Below are 27,815 nucleotides of genomic sequence, written 5' to 3'. Positions count from 1 at the left end.
ACATGGACTCACTGGTCACTTTAATAATGTAACGCTTGTCTCTTTAATAATGTAATGCTTGTCACTTTAATAATGTTTACATACTGTTATACTAATTTAACTATTGCTGTATACTAGGCCTGCCCCGACCCCAAAAAAATCTAGGTCGACCAAATGTCGTATGTTCTTTCGATCAATCGATTGGTCCAAATTTTGAAACGTCAATTTTCCATATAAAGACACACCAAATGTGTTTTAATAAGACAAATGCCTCAATAAGGCGCCAGAGATCTAGATAACCTGACCCAACTATGCCTCAGCGGTATTCGGCACTGCATCGCAGTGCTTGAGGAGTCACTACAGACCCGGGTTTGAACCCAGGTTGTATCACAGCCGGCCATGACTGGGAGACCCATGAGGTGGCGCACAATTGGCCCAGCGTCGTCTGGGTTAGGGGAGGGTTTGGCCGTCCAGGATGTCCTTGACCCATCGTGCTCTAGTGAATCCTTGTGGCGGGCTCAGCACCTGCAAGCTGACCTCGGTCACAAGTTGTACAGTGTTTCCTCCAACACATTGGTGTGGCTGGCTTCCGGGTTACAGGAGCAGTGTGTCAAGAAGCAGTGCGGCTTGGCAGGGTCGTGTTTCGGAGGACACAAGGCTCTCGACCTTCACCTCTCTCGAGTCCGTACGGGAGTTGCAGTGATGGGACCAGACTGTAACTACCAACTGGATATCATGAAATTGGGCAGAACAATGGGTAACAGTATGGGTAACCTCCTAAAAATATATATATATATTCTCCTGCTTGCTTTCGCAGATTCTGCCATTACTCTCCTTAAGTTCCCGGCAATAGGATACAACCTTTCTCATATGGAATGCTAATTTATCTTACCATTTCTACCGATTTGAGTGACAGTTATGGTTTTCATATGCAAATTTACGTGAAACAGTTTATTTATTTTTTTATAACGTCTTCATATCTTAAAACCATTGACATGTAGTTAATCAAAATTCGATCCAAATCTAAAGGAAAAATGTAAAACCTAAAAAGTAACTTCTGCCAACTATGTATCAACTATTAACTAGGTCCGGCCCGAATATGCTAGCAACCTTGCAACATTGTATAAAATATTCTGGGCCCTCAGAGTTTCCTGTGCTAGTGAGCTCAGGACAGAAACAGCTGTAGGCTATTTGCACAAGGGATCAGAAACCGTGCTTGATTTAGGCAGGAGCTCACTTGAGCTGAGAACCGGCACCTCAAATGTTTCACTGCTTGAGCTCCTGTTTCTCTTATAGAATATTAGCTAAAAACTATTGTGGAGCTCCTGCACCTAAATATAAAAAGTACCAGCACACAAAATGATATCGGAACCTATTTCAGTCCAAGTCAAGCACTGATAAGAAGTAATCAGGTAGGCCTATTTTATGACGTTTCCACTGGATCAGAGCATTAGATTTTTCCTTTTCATACTGAGTGGTTATCGAAAGGGAAAGAGCTGGAAAGATTTTTGCTGGAAAGATTGGCCATGCAGCATTTATGGTGATGCGGCCACGCAGAAGTCAGGGCATTCATACTTCTTGCGCTTTGCGGAGCAGTGCAGAGCTGTTGTCAAGGAAGTGAGTTTGTGTTTCTACAGGATGTACCGCCCCCACCTACAGTCAACCAGTCATGTCAATGCGGAGCTATACAGGGCCCTCTGCATTGTTACAACATTTGGGAGGCGCATTGCGATGCAGTACGGAGCTCAAGTCAGCCTCTGCATGACTCTGAAGGCTCTTATATAGCGTCACACCCTCCATATGGAGCCTCCGACCACATTTTCAGATCAAGCATAAATTGGCTTTTAGTCTAGGTGTCCGCAATGGATTAGTTCACTGAGATAAGCGCAAATATATACAGTATCAGTCAAAAGTTTGGACACACCTACTCATTCAAGGGTTTTTCTTAATTTTTACTATTTTCGACATTGTAGAATAATACTGAAGACATCAAATATATGAAATAACAGATATGGAATCATGTAGTAACCAAAAAAGTGTTTTCTTATTGCGTGGATTGATCACTTTAAGTGTGAACTTCCCCAGTGGTGTCAGAGTACTCTTGTTATACATCACCAATACCTGACTGCAGGGCTCTAGGTGACTGGCTTTTGTGAGGTTTGCAGGGATAACATTACAACTAGCAGCACAATCCAGCTGAAATCTGACTGACTTTATGTTGACCAGGATGGTTGCAAAGAGAGCTGCATTGGGGTCTGTGGTTTTCTCCTCCACAACATTGATGCTCTCTGACTTTGGCCCTAGTGTGATGCAGAGAACATCCTCACCGCTCTCTGAGTCAGCTAACACATTTTCCATTGCCAGGACTCTGTTTCTCTTGCTGGTCCCTGTAAATTTTGCAAACCGTAGAGAAGTGATTGTTTTTTCCACAAGATTTACATTTTTGTCCATATGCAGGGCATTTTTCCTTTTTTCTCCCATGTATCTGTCCATAGTATCTGTATTGTATAATGCTCTGTCCCTCTGGTCTTTCTTTCTGTGTTACTGCATGCACTGCTACAGGGCCCTGCACATTTATGTCTTTAGCTCTCTGTCTGGACAGTTCTGCAGCTCTTCCAATCTGTAAGCATTTCTCTAAACTGAGATCAGTCTCTCTGAGTAAGAGCTCTCTTAAGTGTGGGTCACACGTGCCACACACAATCCTGTCGCTGATAAGAGAGTCTGCGATTACTCCAAAGTTGCAGGTGGCCACTAGAGTCCTCAATTCAGTGAGATATTTGTATAAACACCCCTACTCTTACGATAAGTGCCATGGGATCTTTAATGACCTCAGAGAGTCAGGACACCCGTTTAACGTCCCATCCGAAAATGGTGTGCAGGGTGGTATGCCAGCAGCATACCACCCTGCATACCACTGCTGGCTTGCTTCTGAAGCTAAGCAGGGTTGGTCCTGGTCAGTCCCTGGATGGGAGACCAGATGCTGCTGGAAGTGGTGTTGGAGGGCCAGTAGAAGGCACTCTTTCCTCTGGTCTAAAAAATATCCCAGGGCAATGATTGGGGACATTGCCCTGTGTAGGGTGCTGTCTTTCGGCTGGGAAGTTAAACGGGTGTCCTGACTTTCTGAGGTCATTAAAGATCCCATGGCACTTATTGTAAGAGTAGGGGTGTTAACCCTGGTGTCCTGGCTAAATTCTTAATCTGGCCCTCAAACCATCACGGTCAGCTAATAATCCCCAGTTTACAATTGGCTCATTAATCTCCCCTGTAACTATTCCCCAGGTCTTTGCTGCAAATGAGAACATGTTCTCAGTCAATTTACCTGGTAAAATAACAGATATATAAATAAACACTCATCTTGGCCCTGACTTTGCATGAAAAAATTATATCTCTCAATTGTGTCATTTTTCTTGGGATCAGAAAATGCATCCAGTGCTGCAATTACTTCCTCTTTTGTACTGCCCACACATAGGGTCTCACAAATCCCTCTGCCTTTTTCCCCAATGAGATAATACAGTATCTTCACTTTGTAGTCCTCAGGTTTTTCTCTCATTGTAAGAGCCATGTACAAATTGAATTCCTCTTTCCATCTTTTCAAGGTCAGTGCTAAATTACAATCATTAAAGTCTATTTTTCCAGGAGGTTTCAGTGAATTTTCCATGGCGATTTATTTGTAAAATGGAACGTTAGCTACTCACAAATCTGCTTGTATTCAATAGCCAGCTAGCTTTTAGCATAGAGTCACTCACGATACCCAGCTAACGTTGACGTTCGGCGCGATGTCAAGCCTGTAAACGCGGAACTTTTTCAAACTGCCGCCTGGGATGTATTCTTCATTTACATCGATGAGACCCAGGTTCTTTTGAGTAACGCTGTCACCATGTTTCAATATGCTTTGTGTTGTAGTCATGACAGACAAAGATATACAGTGGGGAGAACAAGTATTTGATGCACTGCCGATTTTGCAGGTTTTCCTACTTACAAAGCATCTACAGGTCTGTAATTTTTTTCATAGGTACACTTCAACTCTGAGAGAAGGAATCCAAAACAAAAATCCAGAAAATTACATTGTATGATTTTTAAGTAATTTATTTGCATTTTATTGCATGACATAAGTATTTGATAAATCAGAAAAGCAGAACTTAATATTTGGTACAGAAATCTTTGTTTGCAATTACAGAGATCATACGTTTCCTGTAGTTCTTGACCAGGTTTGCACACACTGCAGCAGGGATGTTGGCCCACTCCTCCATACAGACCTTCTCCAGATCCTTCAGGTTTCGGGGCTGTCGCTGGGCAATAAGGGACTTTCAGCTCCCTCCAAAGATTTTCTATTGGGTTCAGGTCTGGAGACTGGCTAGGCCACTCCAGGACATTGAGATGCTTCTTACGGAGCCACTCCTTAGTTGCCCTGGCTGTGTGTTTTGAGTCGTTGTCATGCTGGAAGACCCAGCCACGACCCATCTTCAATGCTCTTACTGAGGGAAGGAGGTTGTTGGCCAAGAACTCGCGATACATGGCCCCATCCATCCTCCCCTCAATATGGTGCAGTCGTCCTGTCCCCTTTGCAGAAAGGCATCCCCAAAGAATGATGTTTCCACCTCCATGCTTCACTGTTGGGATGGTGTTCTTGGGGTTGTACTCATCCCTCTTCTTCCTCCAAACACGGCGAGTGGAGTTTAGACCAAAAAGCTCTATTTTTGTCTCATCAGATCACATGACCTTCTACCATTCCTCCACTGGATCATCCAGATGGTCATTGGCAAACTTCAGACGGGCCTGGACATGCGCTGGCTTGAGCAGGGGGACCTTGCATGCGCTGCAGGATTTTAATCCATGACGGCGCAGTGTGTTACTAATGGTTTTCTTTGAGACTATGGTCCCAGCTCTCTTCAGGTCATTGACCAGGTCCTGCCGTGTAGTTCTGGGCTGATCCCTCACCTTTCTCATGATCATTGATGCCCCAGGAGGTGAGATCTTGCATGGAGCCCAAGACCGAGGGTGATTGACCGTCATCTTGAACTTCTTCCATTATCTAATAATTGCGCCAACAGTTGTTGCCTTCTCACCAAGCTGCTTGCCTATTGTCCTGTAGCCCATCCCAGCCTCGTGCAGGTCTACAATTTTATCCCTGATGTCCTTACACAGCTTTCTGGTCTTGGCCGTTGTGGAGAGGTTGGAGTCTGTTAGATTGAGTGTGTGGACAGGTGTCTTTCATACAGGTAACGAGTTCAAACAGGTGCAGTTAATACAGATGGAGAACAGGCGGTCTTCTTAAATAAAAAACTAACAGGTCTGTGAGAGCCGGAATTCTTACTGGTTGGTAGGTGATCAAATACTTATGTCATGCAATAAAATGCAAATTAATTACTTAATCATACAATGTGATTTTCTGGATTTTTGTTTTGGATTCCGTCTCTCACAGTTGAAGTGTACCTATGATAAAAATTACAGACCTCTACATGCTTTGTAAGTAGGAAAACCTGTAAAATCGGCACTGTATATATATATATATATATATATATATATAGTTAAGCAAACTTTACTAGGCATGTTGTCAATCAGCACATTAATAAAGTAAGTAACAACTGGTTTCCGTTTCCTGTATAGTATCAATATTGCAACAAAGCCTACAAACATTTACAATAGCAAAATCACAAGAATGGCTTCAGATCAAAGTCTACGTTAAGACCGAAGGGAGCAAGGGTCTTTAAATTAAAGACAAGTTCCAAGTAGTGTAACAAACTTCTTCTTCGTCTGATGATGAGTAGGAAGGATCGGACCAAAATGCAGCATGGTACGTGTCCATGTCAACTTTATTAAATCAGAACATGAGAAAATACAAAATAACAAAGTGCAGGAAAGAAATGAAAATCGAAACCGTTCTGTATGGTAAAACACAGACACAGAAAACAGCTACCCACCAACACCAGGTGGGAACAGGCTAGCTAAGTATGGTTCTCAATCAGAGACAACGATTGACAGCTGCCTCTGATTAGGAACCATACCAGGCCAAACACATAGAACTATAACACCCCCCCCGCCCCCAAGGTGCGGACTCCGGCCGCAAAACCTAAACTCATCTGTCCGCGGTCGCGGCTCTGAGTAAAACAAAGCGCAAATTAAAAGTACGTATCTCGGAGCACCAGTAGGTGCAAAAACTCGACTTACCCTGTTGCGGCCCACTTTTTGGAAGAAAACCACTCGATTTCGTCTCTGTTATATAGGCATCGAAATTGTCACCCTCCCCAGCAAAGGGGGTGACCTCGACAATTTATTGTTAAAACGAGAGGCTTGCTTGGGTCTTTAATTTAAAGACCCTTGCTCCCTTCGGTCTCAAAGTAGACTTTGATCTAAAGCCATTCTTGTGATTATTGTGATTTTGCTATTGTAAATGTTTGTAGGCTTATGTAGCCAAATTGTATCTATGATCGTACGCTATCCATTTATGTTTTTTTGTATGCTATATATTAATGAGAATTAACCAATGACATCAGGCCACACCCGGCCATGATTAGACACCTGTGTGTCTTTTGACACTGTATAAATGAGTCATCCCGCAGTGTTTGTCATTATACCCTGATGAAGACAGCTTGTCTTAAATATTAAATATTTTTGCATCTGAGCCCCTAGAGTGTGCGGCTCTCCTTTATTTTTTTAGATAGCTAGCTATCTTCAGAGTTACATTCCTACCACACCACCCTCATAACGTGCGCGAGCGTTGCAAATTAATGTACACATGTTATTCAATCGTTGCACCCACACTGCTTGCACGCATCAACGAGTGTCTGCGTAGCCAGGCGCTAAAATAGTTATTGGTTCTATTTGTGATGCTTAATGTGCTGCGAGTCCAGCCTCTCCCATCTCCTCATTGGTTTTTAGGAGTGTTAGGTTTTAAATATCAGAGTAAGAACTCGACGGACTCTATGAAAGCTTAAACCAAGTTTATTCACCCCAAAGGGTCGAACAGCTGAACAGACAAAGACACATTTCCCCAATTTTGGGTGCAATCTCCTCCTTCTCTCTAAACACTCCATCTCTATTGCTAGGCAGGAAATTAAGTGACGCAGGAAATAAACTGCTCCTTCTCCTTTAACGTGACCTGACCTGACCTCGGCCCCCTTCATCACTAATCCACGGCTCCCCACCCTTATCAGTGCCTGCCAACATGTGATAGTTTTCCCTGCACTCAGCACATTCCAAGCTTAATTGCACCCACTATATACATTCCTCCTACAGATACAATGCCTTGCAAAAGTATTCGGCCCCCTTGAACTTTGCGACCTTTTGCCACATTTCAGGCTTCAAACATAAAGATATAAAACTGTATTTTTTTGTGAAGAATCAACAACAAGTGGGACACAATCATGAAGTGGAACGACATTTATTGGATATTTCAAACTTTTTTAACAAATCAAAAACTGAAAAATTGGGCGTGCAAAATTATTCAGCCCCCTTAAGTTAATACTTTGTCGCGCCACCTTTTGCTGCGATTACAGCTGTAAGTCGCTTGGGGTATGTCTCTATCAGTTTTGCACATTGAGAGACTGAAATGTTTTCCCATTCCTCCTTGCAAAACAGCTCGAGCTCAGTGAGGTTGGATGGAGAGCATTTGTGAACAGCAGTTTTCAGTTCTTTCCACAGATTCTCGATTGGATTCAGGTCTGGACTTTGACTTGGCCATTCTAACACCTGGATATGTTTATTTTTGAACCATTCCATTGTAGATTTTGCTTTATGTTTTGGATCATTGTCTTGTTGGAAGACAAATCTCTGTCCCAGTCTCAGGTCTTTTGCAGATTCCATCAGGTTTTCTTCCAGAATGGTCCTGTATTTGGCTCCATCCATCTCCCCATCAATTTTAACCATCTTCCCTGTCCCTGCTGAAGAAAAGCAGGCCCAAACCATGATGCTGCCACCACCATGTTTGACAGTGGGGATGGTGTATTCAGCTGTGTTGCTTTTATGCCAAACATAACGTTTTGCATTGTTGCCATAAAGTTCAATTTTGGTTTCATCTGACCAGAGCACTTTCTTCCACATGTTTGGTGTGTCTCCCAGGTGGCTTGTGGCAAACTTTAAACAACACTTTTTATGGATATCTTTAAGAAATGGCTTTCTTCTTGCCACTCTTCCATAAAGGCCAGATTTGTGCAATATACGACTGATTGTTGTCCTATGGACAGAGTCTCCCACCTCAGCTGTAGATCTCTGCAGTTCATCCAGAGTGATCATGGGCCTCTTGGCTGCATCTCTGATCAGTCTTCTCCTTGTATGAGCTGAAAGTTTAGAGGGACGGCCAGGTCTTGGTAAATTTGCAGTGGTCTGATACTCCTTCCATTTCAATATTATCGCTTGCACAGTGCTCCTTGGGATGTTTAAAGCTTGGGAAATCTTTTTGTATCCAAATCCAGCTTTAAACTTCTTCACAACAGTATCTCGGACCTGCCTGGTGTGTTCCTTGTTCTTCATGATGCTCTCTGCGCTTTTAACGGACCTCTGAGACTATCACAGTGCAGGTGCATTTATACGGAGACTTGATTACACACAGGTGGATTGTATTTATCATCATTAGTCATTTAGGTCAACATTGGGTCATTCAGAGATCCTCACTGAACTTCTGGAGAGAGTTTGCTGCACTGAAAGTAAAGGGGCTGAATAATTTCGCACGCCCAAATTTTCAGTTTTTGATTTGTTAAAAAAGTTTGAAATATCCAATAAATGTCGTTCCACTTCATGATTGTGTCCCACTTGTTGTTGATTCTTCACAAAAAAATACAGTTTTATATCTTTATGTTTGAAGCCTGAAATGTGGCAAAAGGTCGCAAAGTTCAAGGGGGCCGAATACTTTCGCAAGGCACTGTAACCATTAACTTCTTGTGTAGACCCTAGACTATGGCACCCCTCATGTCTCCACTATAGCTAATGATTAATAATATTTAAAATGTTAGTTTACTTTAATGTAGAAGTAAGATAGAAACTGGCTGACTCATGAAGTGCTAATTTAAAATGAGCAGACTGGTAGGACCAACGCTATTTGGCTAGTAGGGATAACGTTAGCATGCTAGTTGGCTGGCAACCTTGCAACTGATTTGTAACAATATATTCGTAAAGTATTTGCTTGTAAGTTGGCTGAAAATTAAATTGAAACCCGTATTCATGATGAGTGCAAACATTTTATTTTAATTTGGTTATACTTTTGAAGTTACTTCTGTTGAAGTTTACATTATAGGGAATAGGCTGGCTTGCCGGGTCCTCCATATTACTTTACACCCCTCAAATGTTTTTCCGTTATGACTTTGGAATTCTGATCAGTTTTATATAATAACTCAAAAAATAGAAAAATGAGGTGTAACTTTGCATTAGAACTTTTGATGCGTATTCTAATGCAAATCCATACTGTATGTTACATGTGGTCACGCTTATGCTACCTACGCTGGCAGAATCTCAATTGGTTTTACTCGCCGCCTGCCTCCTCTCCTCCGTCCTCTCTCCTTGCCTCCTTTTGAAAAATGTCAAAACTAATCAAGGAGAGGTGGTGAGGAGAGGGAACATGAAAACGAATAGTCGCTCACTACTACCATAGTCGTTCACTGCTGATACTATTACAATTATTACTATTCCCTACTTCTATTGTCACTATCCCACTAAAGATTACTATACTGCTATTTGTAATACAATCACTACTACTAGCTTAAAATGTTCAATGATAGCAATTTAAACGTATAAACCTCTTTAACTACCATAAAAACTTTTGAACAGCTAAAGGAAGACACACAATTTGTCAAGAAAAATGACTGTTTCTAGTTATATTCTTCGGGTGAAGATAAAATGTAACTTTTTAATAATATTTAGCATCTGTACTTAAGGATTAATTTTCAATACAAACTAGGACAAACTACTTCAGTTTACATTTAGAATATTTATTAATAACTTCATTAACAAATATTCATACACTTTCCAGCATTTTCTCCATAATTGGTTCGAAAAATACAGTAGATGGAAATCAAATCTGCTATTTTCACCTTTATAAACCGGTATATTCACTTTTTCCTCAAATCGTTGACTTTTCATGAACCTTGTCACGTAAAATTTATTTGGGGTTTGTTAAACATATACAAATATTTGTATATGATGATCCAACAAGTATTGAAACAGTACATACACTTTCGTTCATAAATCTGTCAATATTCTTCTCTCCCATTAGGTAAAGATTAGACAATCGATAGGGTACAAATCGATTGGCTTTCAGTACAGATAGAGATCCAATAGAATATTTGTACCATCAGGCAGGACACTTTCCACAGTTCAAAGTTCCACAAGGACAAACTCACAAGGAATGATTTGTAGACAGACAGACTCATGGGAGAAATATCTCTTCTCCATATGCCATGATTCTCTTCCCGTTCATTATACAGTTTGTCAGTGCTTTGCCAGGCTATGCAGAATTTGTTTATTTTTACTCAGTAACAATGTGGGCTTATTAGGAAAATACAAAAAGAGGATAAGAAATACAAAAGCAAACAAACTAATTACAACATTCTGTTGCAGCAACCAACATTCCATTGCAGCAACCGTCCAGTGTCCTATTCACTAGGCACGAAATGAAAGAAAAGTCTTTCCACATTTCGGACCATCTGAACATGACCAATGAGAAATGTTGCAAAATGTTTTGTTACGTTTTCCTACGGTGTGCACTAACGATCATGACCCTGGTGTGCTTGAACTTCCAAAGGAGAGAAATAAGGCGTTGACCAACATTCTCCCATCCTTTTCTGCCTGCACTCCATCCCAGTTTTTCGCCACCCCTCTCCCTGTCCCCCTTTCATCTCAATCCTTTCCTCCTGCTCTCCCATCCATCTTTCTCCATTTCTCCTCAGTTTGGCATGAGTTTGGTAACTGGTAAGTAGTTGTTGACGATGACCTGGACCACAAAGTCTTTCTGTATCTTGGTGTCCTGGAGTCGGATCTTGTCTGTGAGCAGTTTACCGGCAAAGAACCAGCGTTGGTGGGCCACTTCGATGTCCTCCTGCCCCTCCAGGACTGTCTTCAGCTGGGAGATGGTGTCTGACATGGAGGCGCTTATACGGAGGTCCTTACCTGTGGAGGACAGAGACATTGGTCAAGTGACTTCTACAATCAAGGGTCTGTTCAAGAATGGGGAATGGTGTCAACTCTATTCATTATATTTCTACCTGCAACGTTTGAAACGTTGCCCTCACTGTATAAACCAGTTGCTCACTGCACTCAATCAGTTCACTGTTTGTAGGGTAGTGAATGGAGAGGAGGGGAGTTGGGAATAGTGGGACATCAGAGCAAGTAAATCGACTCTAGACTAGAGCAGGGTTTCCTAAACTCGGTCTTGGGGCTCCCCTTGGATGCACGTTCTAGTTTTTGCCCTAGAACTTCACAGCTGATTCAAATGATCAAAGCTTGATTATAAGTTGGTTATTTGAATCAGCTGAGTAGTGCTAGGAAGAAGGGGAAAGAAACGTGCACACAGGGTTCCCAGGACAGAGTTTTTGAAAACTCTGGACTAGAGAGTTTGAGAGTCAAACTGTGCAGAATCACTCATGCACAAATCACTATAATGTAATCAAGATGAGTGATTCTGTGCCTCGCCTTGCTTAAACAGATTCCCTTTAACACGCTGTCAAACAATAGGATGATAACTAGGTCTGAGGGATGACATTCACAATTATTAGTATTGAAATGACCCTCCAGATCTCAGTGAGAAATCCCCAGATGGAGCAACTCAACGGAAAAAGGGTAGGGTGTAGAGCTGGGACGATAAACGTAAAATGATCGACATCAACCACTTATCACAGGCATTTTGCTGATATTGTTCATTTAAAATGAAATAAATGTGTTTATCGGGGTGATTGTTAATGGGCCACTTGAAGGCTACAACCACCAAGATAGTAGTAGTATTTTAAAGGATAATAAAAAAGAAAAAAACTGTGGTGGATATTAATGTTATAAACTTAACGTTTTATTTATCGTTTTCGCCTCAATTCATGCAATTTATCGCAATGTGAATTTTTGTCACATCGCCTGCTCTAGTATTGTGTCTCTTACCGCACGAGAGTCGAACTTGTAGCTGGAACTCCTCTTTGGGAAAGGCGGGAGGCTTTTTCGGCTCCTTTTGATCGGGAGCTTCGCTGTCATTGGTGCGTTCAGTGATGAGATTGGCGGGAGGGGCTAGAGTGTAAGCAGGAAGCTGGTAGCGGTTCCCCAGTTCATCATAACTCTCTGTCAGAGTACCTGAAGATGACAGATAAAGACACAAAAAAAAACTCAGTAGCAGTCCCGACTGAAGTCAACCAACAGCCCCTAGGGACCTCTAGACTAGGAGTGGCCAACCCTACCCCCGGAGATAACGTCCCCCACTGTCTCCTTACTGTCTATGAAGCTAAATACTTGAGATCCTCTCATGCTGCCCATGACTATTATATAACCACACATCACATCTGGGAGGATCCACACCGCTCTCACACTTGAGTATATTACCTTGTTATTTACAGGTGATCTCATTTTGCTCTTCTGTAGCTTTGTCAACTATGTGTGTTTTCTATACATGTTCGCACCTCTCCCTGTAGGCTTTACAGACACTCCCCACCCCCTGGCTGCAACCCTTTTAATTTAGTGTAGCCTGCGCACACAACCCATGTGGAATTACAAGTCTGGCAGCGTTTGGAACAGAGATGCAAACTGGCGAGGGCTCAAAAATGTGACACTTTTTCTTTTTTTGCACTGAAACATGCAGAAAAATCCCTGCTAGGGGGAAATGCAGGTTTAAACTAATTAAACAAAGAACATGATCTACATGATCAGTCTCTGTGTGTAAAATAAAAACTGGTTAATGTGAACCTGACTCACAGCTAAAAAATTTAAAGAAAGCAATCCAATGTTATTTGTTGCCTAGACTTTACTGCAAATGACACTCGAGTCTTGAGAGAAGAAAATACACTAATATTACAGTTAGCCATGACAGCCTTTAATAATAGAACACTTGTGACCACACACATATAAATATTGCACTTGGGAATAAAACATCTTAAAGTAGAAATAGAAAGAAACAAACAGGCATAATTTCTTTGCTATATTATAGTGGTCATCGAGTGCACAAGACTACATGTGTGAAAAAATAACATTCACGGAGTTAAAGAAAATATATAATCCCCCCTCACACACACACACACACACACACACACACACACACACACACACACACACACACACACACACACACACACACACACACACACACAATATCTTTGGGCTACACTGCACATGATACACTTTCTGCCTGTGGCCTGTGTTCTACAATGTGCAAGCAGAGCATGATACCCTTTGTTGGCATAATTGATCTCTTTCAGGCAGGGAGTACACCTGACATACCCCTATACGAATCACGTAGGTCACCTATTTTGGATTCAAAACAGGGAATTTCACTGAAAGGTGACTAGTTTGCATCCCTGTTGGAACTGCCGATCTACGGTCAAGAACGGTGAGTTCATCTCAGGCTATGCTACCCTTCAGTCCCTTGACTTTTTGGCCCTGACTGAGAAATGGATCACCCCAAAGAACACTGCTACTCCAGCTGCTCTTTCTTCATCTGACTATGTTTTCTCTCATAGTCCGAGAGCATCTGGTCATCACGGTGGTGGCACAGGTCTACTCATTTCTCCTATGTGGCGATGTTCTCTGAGGGTCATGCTCCGTCACAATCTTCGCTCTCGCTCTCCCACTACTCCCCTCTTCTATCCTATAATCTCTCCCTTCTGCTAAATCCTTCTCCTTAATCCTTCTCCCTTCTGTCTCCTGATTCCGCCTCTTCGACCCTACTCTCCTCCCTTTCCGCATCCTATGAATTGCACTGTCCCCTTTCCTCCCGGCCTGCTCGGCCCTCCCCTCCTGCTCCATGGCTGAGTGAGTCATTGAGAGCTTACAGAACAGGGCTGCCGCAGCTGAGCAAAAATGGCGGTGAACTAAACTTCTGGAGTACCTGTCATCCTTTCACTCCCTCCTGTCTACCTTCTCTTCCTCTGTATCTGCTGCTAAAGCCACGTTCTACCACTCTAAATTTCAAGCTTCTGTCTCTCACCCTAGGAAACTCTTTACCACCTCCTCCTCCCTCCTTAATCCTCCCCCTCCATCTCTGGACGACTTTGTTAACTACTTTGGGGAAAAAAAGGTTGACGACGTCCACTACTCATTCGCTCAGCCTATTGAGTCCACTGGTCTCACTCACACAGAAAAACCCTACGCCTTGACCTCTTTCTACCCTCTCTCTCTAGATGACATCCTGCGACTAGTGGTCTGGCCGCCTGACAACCTAACCGCTCGACCCCATCCCCTCCTGCCTTCTCCAGACCATCTCTGGAGACCTTCTCCCATTCCTCACTTCCCTCATCAACTCATCCCTGACCACTGGCTGCATCCCCTCATCAAGAAACCAACACTTTACTGACGTCAAAAACTATGGATCTGCATCCCTTCTTTCTTTTCTTTCCAAAACACTTGAGCGTGCTGTCTCTGATCAACTTTCTCGTCTCTCTCGGAACGATCTTCTTGACCCTAACCAGTCAAGACGGGTCACTCAACTGAGACTGCTCTTCTCTGTGTTACGGAGGCTCTCCGCAATGCCAAAGCCAATTCTCTCTCCTCTGTTCTCATCCTCCTACATCTATCGACTACCATTGACTTTGTGAACAATCAGATCATTCTGTCCACCCTCTCAGGGTGGGGTGTCTCAGGCTATGCACACTGTTTGATTGCATCCTACCTGGCAGGCCGCTCCTACCAGGTGACGTGGAGAGGATCGGTGTCTGCACCACATACTCTCACTACTGGTGTCCCCCAGGGCTCAGTTCTAGGCCCTCTTCTCACTATACATCAAGTAATTTGGCTACATCATATCCTCACATGGTCTCTCCTATAATTGCTATGCGGATGGCACTCAACTACTTTTCTCCCTCCCCCTTCTGACACGCAGGTGGCGACACGCATCTCTGCGTGCCTGGCAGACATCTCTACTTGGATGGCGGCCCACCACCTCAAGCTCAACCTCGACAAGACGGAACTGCTTTACCTCCCGTGGAAGGCCTGGGCGTGACTAGGGCTGTGGTAGTCATGAAATTTCATCAGCCGGTGATTGTCAAGCAAATAACTGTTTGCTGGTAAATTGGTAATTGAATTTACCGTTAATTAACATAAACACATTTAGCATCTCCTGGCTTTCACACATAGGCTACAAGCCGTTTTAAAAAGTCTAATAACAATCCATGTAATATAACCAATTATTTATTTTAGAGAGGTCGAAAGAAGCATGATAAACTCAGCAAAAAAAGAAACATTCAGGATCCTGTCTTTCAAAGATAATTTGTAAAAATCCAAATAACTTCATAGATCTTCATTGTAAAGGGTTAAAACACTGTTTCTCATGCTTGTTCAATGAACCATAAACAATTAATGAACATGCTCCTGTGGAACAGTCGTTAAGACACTAACAGCTTACAGATGGTAGGCAATTAACGACCGTTCCACAGGTGCATGTTCATTAATTGTTTATATTTTATATTTCATTATATTTCAAGTTTCTCTTTTTGCTGAGTTTACTAAATAATATACAGGGAGGGAAAAAAGTATTTGATCCCCTGCTGATTTTGTACGTTTGCCCACTGACAAAGAAATTATCAGTCTATAATTTTTATGGTAGGTTTATTTGAATAGTGAGAGACAGAATAACAACAATAAAATCCAGAAAAACACATGTCAAAAATGTAATAAATTGATTTGCATTTTACTGACATATACTCCTGAGGTGCTGACTTGTTGCACCCTCGACAACTACTGTGATTATTATTATTTGATCCTGCTGGTCATCTATGAACATTTGAACATCTTGGCCATGTTCTGTTATAATCTCCACCCTGCACAGCTAGAAGAGGACTGGCCACCCCTCACAGCCTGGTTCCTCTCTAGGTTTCTTCCTAGGTTTTGTTCTTTCTAGGGAGTTTTTCCTAGCCACAGTGCTTCTACACCTGCATTGCTTGCTGTTTGGGCTGGGTTTCTGTACAGCACTTTGATATATCAGCTGATGTAAGAAGGCCTATATAAATACATTTGTTTTGATTTGAATATCCTTAAGTTTGCTGACGAAACAACAGCGGTAGTCCTGATCACCGACAACGATGGGAAGGCCAATAGGGAGGTCAGAAAACTAGCATTATGGTGCCAGGACAACAACCTCTCCCTCAATGTGAGCAAGACAAAGCAGCTGGTAGTGGACTACAGTAAAAGGAGTCTCTGCCTATTATATAGGTCCTGGATGGCAGGAAGCTTGGCCCCAGTGATGTACTGGGCCATTCCACTACCCTCTGTAGTGCCTTACGGTCAGATGCCGAGCAGTTGCCATACCAGGCGGTGATGCAACCGGTCAGGATGCTCTCGATGGTGCAGCTGTAGAACCTTTTGAGGATCTGGGGACCCATTCCAAATATTTTCAGTCTCCAGAGGGGGAAAAGGTTTTGTTGTGCCCTTTTCACCACTGTCTTGGTATGTTTGGACCATGATAGTTCGTTGGTGATGTGGACACCAAGGAACTTGAAACTCTCGACCTGCTCCACTACAGCCGCGTAAATGTTAAGGCCCCCCCACTTGAAACTCTCGACCTGCTCCACTACAGCCGCGTAAATGTTAAGGCCCCCCTTAACATTTACGCGGCTGTAGTGGAGCAGGTCGAGAGTTTCAAGTTCCTTGGTGTCCACATCACCAACGAACTATCATGGTCCAAACATACCAAGACAGTGGTGAAAAGGGCACAACAAAACCTTTTCCCCCTCTGGAGACTGAAAATATTTGGAATGGGTCCCCAGATCCTCAAAAGGTTCTACAGCTGCACCATCGAGAGCATCCTGACCGGTTGCATCACCGCCTGGTATGGCAACTGCTCGGCATCTGACCGTAAGGCACTACAGAGGGTAGTGGAATGGCCCAGTACATCACTGGGGCCAAGCTTCCTGCCATCCAGGACCTATATAATAGGCAGTGTCAGAGGAAATTCCATAAAATTGTCAGAGACTCCAGTCACCCAAGTCACAGACTGTTTTCTCTGCTACCGCAAGGCAAGTGGTACTGGAGCGCCAGGTCTAAGACCAAAATGCTCCTCAACAGCTTCTACCCCCAAGCCATAAGTGTCACGGCTGACTAGGTGTGTGGAGAGGAATCCGGCGCAGAGAGCAGAGAGGTCCAGGGGAAAGATGCACTTTAATGCGGCACCAAAAGTAAATTCCCAAACACGCAGGGCGCAAAACACTGACCAACCCAGAACAACAGGTAACACGGTCCAGAGCACAAACAACACCAACGACACAAACGTGAACATCAAAATAATCCCGCACAACACACGTTAAATAGGGAAGCAAATCAAGCACACACAAATAGGAACAGGTGAAACTAATGAGACAAAACTAACCGAAAAGATAAAGGGATCGGTGGCGGCTAGTAGGCCAACAGGGAGGAGTTTTACAGTTCACTCACTGATGTCTTTACCCAGAAGGATAGATGGATGGAGTAAGTGCAAGTCGAGCAGACAGCCATGCAATCGAGCACACAGCCACGCAATCTCCATAGATAAACATTGGCAGTAGAATGGCCTTACTGAAGAGCTCAGTGCCTTTCAATGTGGCAGCGTTATAGTATGCCACCTTTCCAACAAGTCTGTTCCTAAAATTTCTGCCCTGCTAGAGCTGCCCCGGTCAACATGTAAGTGCTGTTATTGTGAAGTAGACACGTCTAGGAGCAACAACGGCTCAGCCGCGAAGTGGTAGGCCACACAAGTTCACAGAACGGGACCGGCCAGTGTTGAAGCGTGCAGCATGTAAAAAATTGTCTGTCCTCGTTTGCAACACACTACCGAGTTCCAAACTGCCTCTGGAAGCAATGTCAGCACAAGAACTGTTCATTGTGAGCTTCATGAAATGGGTTTCCATGGCCAAGCAGCGCACACAAGGCTAAGATCACCAATGCGCAATGCCAAGCATCGGCTGGAGTGGTGTAAAGCTTACCACCATTGGACTCTAGAGCAGTGGAAATGCGTTCTCTGGAGGGATGAATCATGCTTCACCATCTGGCAGTCCGACGGACGAATCTTGGTTTGGCAGATGCCAAGAGCATCCCAATGCATAGTGCCACTGTAAAGTTTGGTGGAGGGGGAATAATGGTCTGGAGCTGTTTTTCATGGTTCGGGCTAGGCCCCTTAGTTCCAGTGAAGGGAAATCTTAACGCTACAGCATACAATGACATGCTAGAAGATTCTGTGCTTCTAACTTTGTGGCAACAGTTTGGGGAAGGCCCTTTCCTTTTTCACCATGACAAAGCGAGGTTCATACAGAAATGGTGTGTTGAGATCCGTGTGGAAGAACTTGACTGGTCTGCACAGAGCCCTGTCCTCAACCCCATTGAACACCTTTGGGATGAATTGGAATGCCAACTGCGAGCCAGGCCTAATCGCCTATCATTCATACCCGACCTCACTAATGCTCTTGTGGCTGAATGGAAACAAGTCCCCGCAGCAATGTTTCAACATCTACTCAAATCAAATTTTATTGGTCACAGATGTTATTGAGGATGTAGCAAAATGCTCTTGTTTCTAGCTCCAACAGTGGAAAGTCTTCCCAGAAGAGCGGAGGCTGCTATAGCAGCAAATTGGGGACGAACTCCACATTAATGCCCATGATTTTGGAATGAGATGTTCAACAAGCAGGTGTCCACATATACTACATGACCGAAAGTGTCTCAATCAGTAGCGTGGACTACTAGGCATTTTATGTGTGTAGCTGGGGCCTGCTGCTGTGTAGATTGAACCACTCTATCTCTCCTTTTTCAGGGGAAAAACGCTCCGGGAGAAAGAAAAGTGTTCTGATTGTATAACATATTAAAATCCAATTTCTAGGAAAACACATCTATCCGGTTGTCCAAGATAGAGAGAGGATGTTCTCAGCTTTCTGTAGGTCTACTTTTTATTTTGCAACTCTCAATTATGAGTTGAATAACAACTATTTTACAAAGATATTCGATATGGCTTTGAGATAGGAGTGAGCGAAATGCGTATTGGCCTCATTGGACGTAGGCTAGTTTTTCTGGACATGACATTTACTGTTAGATTAACACATGGCTACTATTAGTGGTTATTAACTTTAGAGTTAGTGCTCTATCTCATGTGTTTTGAGTTTCCACTTACTCAGGTGGTGAATTAGCCCCAAATAAATTAGCATATGCTGTTAGAGCACATAAAGATGCAGACAAATTAATCTCTATTGACAAAAAAAGGGACAATTCTGGAGTCATATTAATGGTATTACAATAACATAATTGTCTACCCAAAATGCATGACAATCACTGGATTAGGTTTCACATTCAAATATTTTGAATCACAACAGGATACATAATAGAAACACCTTTGGCATCGATTACAGCTGTGAGTCATCTTGGGTAAGCCTATAAAAGCTTTGCACACCTGGAACGTGCAATATTTGCCCAGAATTTTTTCTAAATTCTTCAAGCTATGTCAAGATGTTGGGGATCATGGCTAGACAGCCATTTTCATATCTTCATTTTCAAACAGATTTAAGTCAAAACGTTAACTTGGCCACTCAGGAACACTCACTGTCGTCTTTGTTAGCAACTCCAGTATAGATTTTGCCATGTGTTGTAGGTTATTATCCTGCTGAAAGTGTATTTTGGAAAGCAGACTGAACCAGGTTTTGCTCTAGGAGTTTGCCTGTGCTTAGCTCAATTCTGTTTCTTTTTATTCCAAAAAACTCCAGAGTGCTTGCCAATGACAAGCATACCCATAACATGATGCAGCCACCACCATGCTTAAAATGAGTGGTAATAAATGATGTGTTGTGTTGGATTTCCCCCAAACATCATGATTTATATTCAGGACAAAAAGTCAGTTTCTTTGCCAATTATTTTGTAGTATTACTTAAGTAATATATTTTTTTAAACATAAAAAAATATAGATATATTTTTCTCCCCAATTTCATGGTATCCAATTGTTAGTAGTTACTATCTTGTCTCATTGCTACAACTCCCGTTCGGGTTCAGGAGAGACGAAGGTCGAGAGCCATGCGTCCTCCGAGACACAACCCAACCAAGCCACACTGCTTCTTAACACAGCGTGCATCCAACCCGGAAGCCGGCCGCACCAATGTGTCGGAGGAAACACTGTACACCTAGCGACCTGGTCAGCATGCACTGCGCCCGGCCCGCCACAGGAGTCGCTAGTGCGCGATGAGACAAGGATATCCCTACCGGCCAAACCCTCCCTAACCCGGATGATGCTAGGCCAATTATGCGTCTCCCCATGGACCTCACAGTCACGGCCGGCTGCGACAGAGCCTGAGGTCGAACCCAGAGTCTCTGGTGGCACAGCTAGCTAGACCACTGCGCCACCCGGGAGGCCCCAATACATGCTTTTTTATAGCTTCCAACCAATTCTTCACAATGGAGGGGGAGTGCCAAGATGGAGGAGCAGTGGCTTGAAAACAGCACACCTTGTCAGTCATCTAGTGTATTAATAATTGGATGGAACATGTGAGTGTGTGTGTGTGTGGGCACATGCGTGAATCTCACCATGTGGTAGTGTGATGCAGGCTCCGTCCACTATGGCCTGAGCCATTTCCAGGTCGTTAAGCTCTACGGCCACCGCTGCAGCTCGGAGCGCATCCCAAATCTCCTTCCTGCCGTCAAAGGCTGGGGCCGTGTCCCAAAACTCATCCCTCTTACACCTCAGCTGGCCCTCCGTCATAGGGTACTCATTCTTCCATTTAAGACGCTCCTTCTTCAGTGGCTCGTTGCGTCCTGAAGGGAAATAAAGAGAAAGAAATAGATTAATTTGCTTCCCAAAGGTGAGGATATTTTACTCAGAGTTTTGATGTGCATGTACACTGCCATTCCTCTGAATGTCATGTCACAGCACTCATTACAAAGTGTAGCTTGCTAGCTATCATTCCGTCTATGGCATTGTCTATAGCATTATATCAAAACAGGTGCAAAGACTCCATTTCCAAATGCCAGAACTAGCCATTGTATAATGGCTTATTAGGGGGCATTTCTACATGCAGAAGTGGGGACATTCACAGTCTCTCTTCTCAGGTCTTTCGGTCTTAGACTCATGCTATCAATTGATGAACAGAGTGAGAACCTGTAGGGAGAACAGAAGCAACCGAAGCAGAATCGTATAATCTGACAAGGTAAATGAGTGAATAGTCATAGACCTCCACATGACTTGATACTGCTGAAACACATCTCAAGGAGCGGTGTGTTTGTGTGTACCCCTCTGTAAGAATCTTTCTGCAAAGAGACTCGGTATAATACTCTGCTGCCTGATGTTGGTCATAGTGCTGTATTCCTGTACTAGAAATTAAGGTCACTTTGAGAGAGAGAGCGGGAGAGAGAAAGAGAGAGAACGAGAGACAGAGCAATAGAAATCAAAGTGATTATTTATAGTGCAGTGTATTACCCACGGTCACACACATATACACACACACAAATGGACAACAGTGGATTACCGCAGTAATCGGGTGCCACATAACAGGATGTAGTGTCTGCTATCCCACAATGCATTGCTCTGAGAGATGGGTGTTGAGTGGAGACTGCCAGGTGACTGCAATGACCTCAATGGACCTCACATTTCAGATAACAACTGCATTCTGAAAAAAAACACCTTCATTGATTAAACAAATCCTTATTTCTTAGATCATGAACCAACAAAGATAGAACCACCCCATTGGATAGATACTCGTTTATCCCCACTGTACACAGCAGTCGACGACAACTTACTGACTCAAGTGGCTTCCTATTAAATAAATCACTGTATATTTATCTAAGCTTACACAAACAAAGCACACACACACACGCGCACAGAGGCTTGACATGTGTGAGCACCCATGATAGCAGCTGCAGGGTGTGCGCAATGTCATTGTCAGGGATGAATGCTAGCCTGTTAGCTGCCAAGTGTTAGCCTGTTATGAGTACCAATCCTCACTGCTCCTGTGGTGGATTTAGGCTACTGAACAGAGGGAGAGAGAGGTGCAATGATTGTCTATCCATCTATTGACATGTCTTGGCCAATGAATTTATTGTTTGGTTCGTTGATTGATTGACTGACGGATATTTATCATCCTTTGAAAATAAATTCTTAGCCCTAGTTGATTCTGACCAACTCATTCTCTCATTCTTGGTCTTGGCATAAGAATGACACTATAGGTGAAACCTATTAAGGTCCTTTCCATGTAAAAGGACCCATTAGCATCAATGGAGTGTATCAAATTGGGTGTCAAATGAAATCTAAAAGTCTTTATTTTGGAGACATATATACATTTCTCAACCATTTTCCATACTAAAAATTTGTAATAAGCAAAGGCTTTGATTTCTTGTCAAACAAACAGAAAATGGGTCTTAGAAAACATATACCAGAAAGTCTTAAAAGGTATGAGAAATGTACAGTGCCTTGCGAAAGTATTCGGCCCCCTTGAACTTTGCGACCTTTTGCCACATTTCAGGCTTCAAACATAAAGATATAAAACTGTATTTTTTTGTGAAGAATCAACAACAAGTGGGACACAATCATGAAGTGGAACGACATTTATTGGATATTTCAAACTTTTTTAACAAATCAAAAACTGAAAAATTGGGCTTGCAAAATTATTCAGCCCCTTTACTTTCAGTGCAGCAAACTCTCTCCAGAAGTTCAGTGAGGATCTCTGAATGATCCAATGTTGACCTAAATGACTAATGATGATAAATACAATCCACCTGTGTGTAATCAAGTCTCTGTATAAATGCACCTGCACTGTGATAGTCTCAGAGGTCCGTTAAAAGCGCAGAGAGCATCATGAAGAACAAGGAACACACCAGGCAGGTCCGAGATACTGTTGTGAAGAAGTTTAAAGCCGGATTTGGATACAAAAAGATTTCCCAAGCTTTAAACATCCCAAGGAGCACTGTGCAAGCGATAATATTGAAATGGAAGGAGTATCAGACCACTGCAAATCTACCAAGACCTGGCCGTCCCTCTAAACTTTCAGCTCATACAAGGAGAAGACTGATCAGAGATGCAGCCAAGAGGCCCATGATCACTCTGGATGAACTGCAGAGATCTACAGCTGAGGTGGGAGACTCTGTCCATAGGACAACAATCAGTCGTATATTGCACAAATCTGGCCTTTATGGAAGAGTGGCAAGAAGAAAGCCATTTCTTAAAGATATCCATAAAAAGTGTTGTTTAAAGTTTGCCACAAGCCACCTGGGAGACACACCAAACATGTGGAAGAAGGTGCTCTGGTCAGATGAAACCAAAATATAACTTTTTGGCAACAATGCAAAACGTTATGTTTGGCGTAAAAGCAACACAGCTGAACACACCATCCCCACTGTCAAACATGGTGGTGGCAGCATCATGGTTTGGGCCTGCTTTTCTTCAGCAGGGACAGGGAAGATGGTTAAAATTGATGGGAAGATGGATGGAGCCAAATACAGGACCATTCTGGAAGAAAACCTGATGGAGTCTGCAAAAGACCTGAGACTGGGATGGAGATTTGTCTTCCAACAAGACAATGATCCAAAACATAAAGCAAAATCTACAATGGAATGGTTCAAAAATAAACATATCCAGGTGTTAGAATGGCCAAGTCAAAGTCCAGAACTGAATCCAATCGAGAATCTGTGGAAAGAACTGAAAACTGCTGTTCACAAATGCTCTCCATCCAACCTCACTGAGCTCGAGCTGTTTTGCAAGGAGGAATGGGAAAAAATGTCAGTCTCTCGATGTGCAAAACTGATAGACATACCCCAACCGACTTACAGCTGTAATCGCAGCAAAAGGTGGCGCTACAAAGTATTAACTTAAGGGGGCTGAATAATTTTGCACGCCCAATTTTTCAGTTTTTGATTTGTTAAAAAAGTTTGAAATATCCAATAAATGTCGTTCCACTTCATGATTGTGTTCCACTTGTTGTTGATTCTTCACAAAAAAAATACAGTTTTATATCTTTATGTTTGAAGCCTGAAATGTCGCAAAGTTCAAGGGGGCCGAATACTTTCGCAAGGCACTGTAGATTCTTTGTCAATGATCTATCTACACAAAATACCCCAGAATGTCAAACGAGAGAGCCTTAAACCCAGACTTGGACCACACACCAAATCCAGTGAATAGCTTTGCAACGCTTGCAGTTAGTCCCTGATTCCTTCCAAACTACTCATTGTTTAATTTGCGATTTCCAACTTGTTTTGTAATGTTTATGTTCAATGGCTGATGAGCACCACCATGTTTTATCTATAATTTCTCTTCATGTGACAAGGATTGAAAGGTATTTGTCAGTAGATTGTGACCATGTTTCATGATGATGACTGCTTGTCTAGCTTGCTACCTAAGATTTTGAAATGAAAGTCCAATCAAAGCTACAGTAGATATGATGTGATTTGACAACATTTTATCTGTGGCCAATGATCTTTAGCTTTGGGCACTTCTGATGTAACTCTATGGCAGCACCCACTTTAATCTTTGAGTTCTCCCCGTAGATTTTGCTGTGACAGAGTGTCCCCATGAGTGACAGAACACTGAGCCAATCACGGCGCAACTAGAGAACATTACCATCCCCTAGGCTCCGTATTTTCGGCTGGCTGACCGAACTTGATTGGAGTCCACCTCTCTTAAATTCAATTGATTGGACATGATTTTGGAAAGGCACACACCTGTCTATGTAACTTCCCACAGTTGACAGTGCATGTCAGAGCAAAAACCAAACCATAAGGTCGAAGGAATTGTGCCGAGGCACAGATCTGGGGAAGGGTACCCCAAACTTTCTGCAGCATTGAAGGTCCCCAACAACACACTGGCCTCCATCATTCTTAAATGGAAAAAGTTTGGAAACACAAAGACTCTTCCTATAGCCCGGCCACATTGAGCAATTGGGGTAGAAGGGCCTTGGTCAAGGAGGTGACCAAGAACCCGATGGTCACTCTGACAGAGCTCCAGAGTTCCTCTGTGGAGATGGGAGAACCTTGCAGAAGGACAACCATCTCTGCAGCACTCTACCAATCAGGCCTTTACAGTAAAGTGGCCAGACGGAAGCCCCTCCTCAGTAAAAGGCACATGACAGCCCGCTTGGAGTTTGCCAAAAAGACACCTAAAGACTCTCAGACCATGAGAATCAAGATGCTCAGGTCTGATGAAACAAAGATTGCGTCCTGCTAAGCTTCACGTCTGGAGGAAACCTGGCACCATCCCTACAGTGAAGTATGGTGCTGGCAGCATCATGTTGTGGGCATGTTTTTCATTGGCAGAGACTGGGAGACTAGTCAGGATCGAGAGAAAGATGAACGGAGCAAAGTACAAGGAGATCCTTGATGAAAACCTGCTCCAGAGCACTCAGGACCTCAGACTGGGGAGAAGGTTCCCCTTCCAACAGAAGAAGGACCCTAAGCACACAGCCAAGACAAGGTAGAAGTGGCTTCGGAACAAGTCGCTGAATGTCCTTGAGTGGCCCAGCCAGAGCCCAAACTTGAACCCGATCGATCGAACATCTCTGGAGAGATCTGAAAATAGCTGTGCAGCAACGCTCCCCATCCAACCTGACAGAGCATGAGAGAATCTGCAGAGAAGAATGGGAGAAACTCCTCAAATACAGGTGTGCCAATCTTGTAGCATCATACACAAGAAAAGTCAAGGCTGTAATCACTGCCAAAGGTGCTTCAACAAAGTACAGAGTAAATGGTCTGAATAAAAAACACCAGTCTCAACGTCAACAGTGAAGAGGCGACTCCGGGACGCTGGCCTTCTTGGCAGAGTTGCAAAGAAAAAGCCATATCTCAGACTGGCCAATACAAATAAAAGATTAAGATGGGCAAAGAGCACAGACACTGGACAGAGGAACTCTGCCTATAAGGCCAGCATCCCAGAGTCGCCTCTGCACTGTTGACGTTGAGACTTATGTTTTGATGGTACTATTTAATGAAGCTGCCAGTTGAGGACTTGTGAGGCGTCCGTTTCTCATACTAGACACTAATGTACTGGTCTATTTGCTCAGTTGTGCACCAGGGCCTCCCACTCCTCTTTCTGTTCTGGTTAGAGCCAATTGAAACCATTTTAGAATAAGGCTGTAAAGTAACAAAATGTGGAAAAAATCAAGGGGTCTGAATACTTTTCGAATGCACTCTATATACAGTACCAGTCATAAGTTTGGACAAACCAACTCATTCAAGGGTTTTTCTTTATTGTTAGTATTTTTAATAGTGAAGACATCAAAACTATGAAATAACACACGTGGAATCATGTAATAATCAAAAAAGAGTTAAATAAATCAACATCGATTTGAGATTCTTCAAAGTAGCCACCCTTTGCCTTGATTACAGCTTTACACACTTGACATTCTCTCAAAGGAAATAAATTCCACAAATTAACTTTTAACAAGGCACACCTGTTAATTGAAATGCATTCCAGCTGACTACCTCATGAAGCTGGTTGAGAGAAGGCCAATAGTGTGCAAAGCTGTCATCAAGGCAAAGGGTGGCTAATTTGAAGAATCTCAAATATTACAAATATTTTGATTTGCTTAACACGTTTTTGCTTACTACATGATTCTATGTGTTATTTCATAGTTTTGTTGTCTTCACTATTATTCTATAATGTAGAAAAAAGTTTAAAAAAAAACTTGAATGAGTAGGTGTGTCCAAACTTTTGACTGGTACTGTAAATCCAAACAATTGACGCTTGCCTCATACAGGCAGTGACCATAATGAACGACTAATGCTGGTCTCCAGCTTTAAATGGTGCACAACACATTAACAGTCAAACATCACTGGAAAGCATAATTCTTTGTAATGCTGCAGGTTAGAGTTCACTATTATATAAATATTTGATACATGATACTACAGGATATTCCCATAATAATTTGTCTAAGTGCCCTTATTTAAATTACACACTTCCTTCTCATATCCTTTCATAAATTTACCCTGTCCTCTTACCTATTCGCTGTTAAATAAATTCTTGAAAAGAGGTAGGTTATATTAACACAGGTCATATTATAGCTTATGAGAGATTTTACAACCTGATGCAACCTGATGACAAGTTGTTACTAATATCTAAAGACCACATCTTACACTTAACCTCTTCAACTTGACATGGTGGAGAGACAAAATACACAGACTTAACACTGTTCTGTTTCTGGCAATTGCAGCGCTAGAACATTGAGGCTCACTAACATAGTTATCCAACACTCCAACAATCCACAGACCATCTCCATCCATACTCACTTTTCAGCACCACCTTGATGGGAGACTGTGAGGGGTGGTAGAGATGGTGATCCCTGGAGTTAGCGACTCCCATGTTCTTCTCTTTCTCTCTCCCAGAGACTTGATCTCTTAGTTCTGGAGACTTGTTGTTTAAATCAAACACGACACCGACTCAGCATCAGAGAAAACAGCCTTTCAGAGACTTCTACCAGCGAATGGAGCCAATGAAAACAAAGTACTTAGATTTGTCTAAGAAGGTCGTAGTGGTCAAGGGTACAATCCCACCACCTGGACTAGATTTCAATGCTTTGACTATCGATGATGACTACAGGTGTGGAGTCAGAGCAAGGTTCACTAGCTGTCACGACACTTCCCCAGTTCTTTACTAAGGAACCACACAGGATCAATAAATGGTCAGATGGAACATCTGGCAGCATATGTTATAAACAGCAACAGGAGCGGTATATGAGGGCATGTCCTATCCACATTGGCTAGTAAGGCAGCTAATCCTTTACACAACAGCACTAATCCAATCA

General features: G+C 42.9%; 1 protein-coding gene across 1 annotated transcript; it reads right to left on the bottom strand.

The window, feature by feature from the left end:
* Positions 1 to 9,942: 9,942 nt before the first annotated feature.
* On the bottom strand, positions 9,943 to 27,517 carry LOC110521558 (ubiquitin domain-containing protein 1-like). Its single transcript, XM_021599218.2, has 4 exons — positions 27,301 to 27,517; positions 20,620 to 20,847; positions 12,055 to 12,240; positions 9,943 to 11,076 (listed from the first exon to the last, which is right to left on the bottom strand). Exons 1-4 carry the CDS (start codon positions 27,371 to 27,373, stop codon positions 10,853 to 10,855), a joined length of 711 nt encoding a protein of 236 aa, XP_021454893.2. The 5' UTR covers positions 27,374 to 27,517; the 3' UTR covers positions 9,943 to 10,852.
* Between the last annotated feature and the right edge of the window lie 298 nt (positions 27,518 to 27,815).

The sequence above is a fragment of the Oncorhynchus mykiss genome, chromosome 1 (genome assembly GCF_013265735.2).
Source record: "Oncorhynchus mykiss isolate Arlee chromosome 1, USDA_OmykA_1.1, whole genome shotgun sequence".
NCBI classification, from domain to species: Eukaryota; Metazoa; Chordata; class Actinopteri; order Salmoniformes; family Salmonidae; genus Oncorhynchus; species Oncorhynchus mykiss.
The sequence above is the reverse complement of the archived record's forward strand: the minus strand, read 5'-3'. Positions and strand labels throughout refer to the sequence as shown.

Excerpts from the sequence above, each read along its gene's own strand:
- LOC110521558 (XM_021599218.2), bottom strand. The coding sequence starts at position 27,373 with ATGGGAGTCGCTAACTCCAGGGATCACCATCTCTACCACCCCTCACAG. Across the intron at positions 20,848-27,300 it reads CATCAAGGTGGTGCTGAAAA|GACGCAACGAGCCACTGAAG; the intron begins GTGAGTATGGAT and ends ATTTCCCTTCAG. Across the intron at positions 11,077-12,054 it reads ACAAGTTCGACTCTCGTGCG|GTAAGGACCTCCGTATAAGC; the intron begins GTAAGAGACACA and ends TGTCCTCCACAG.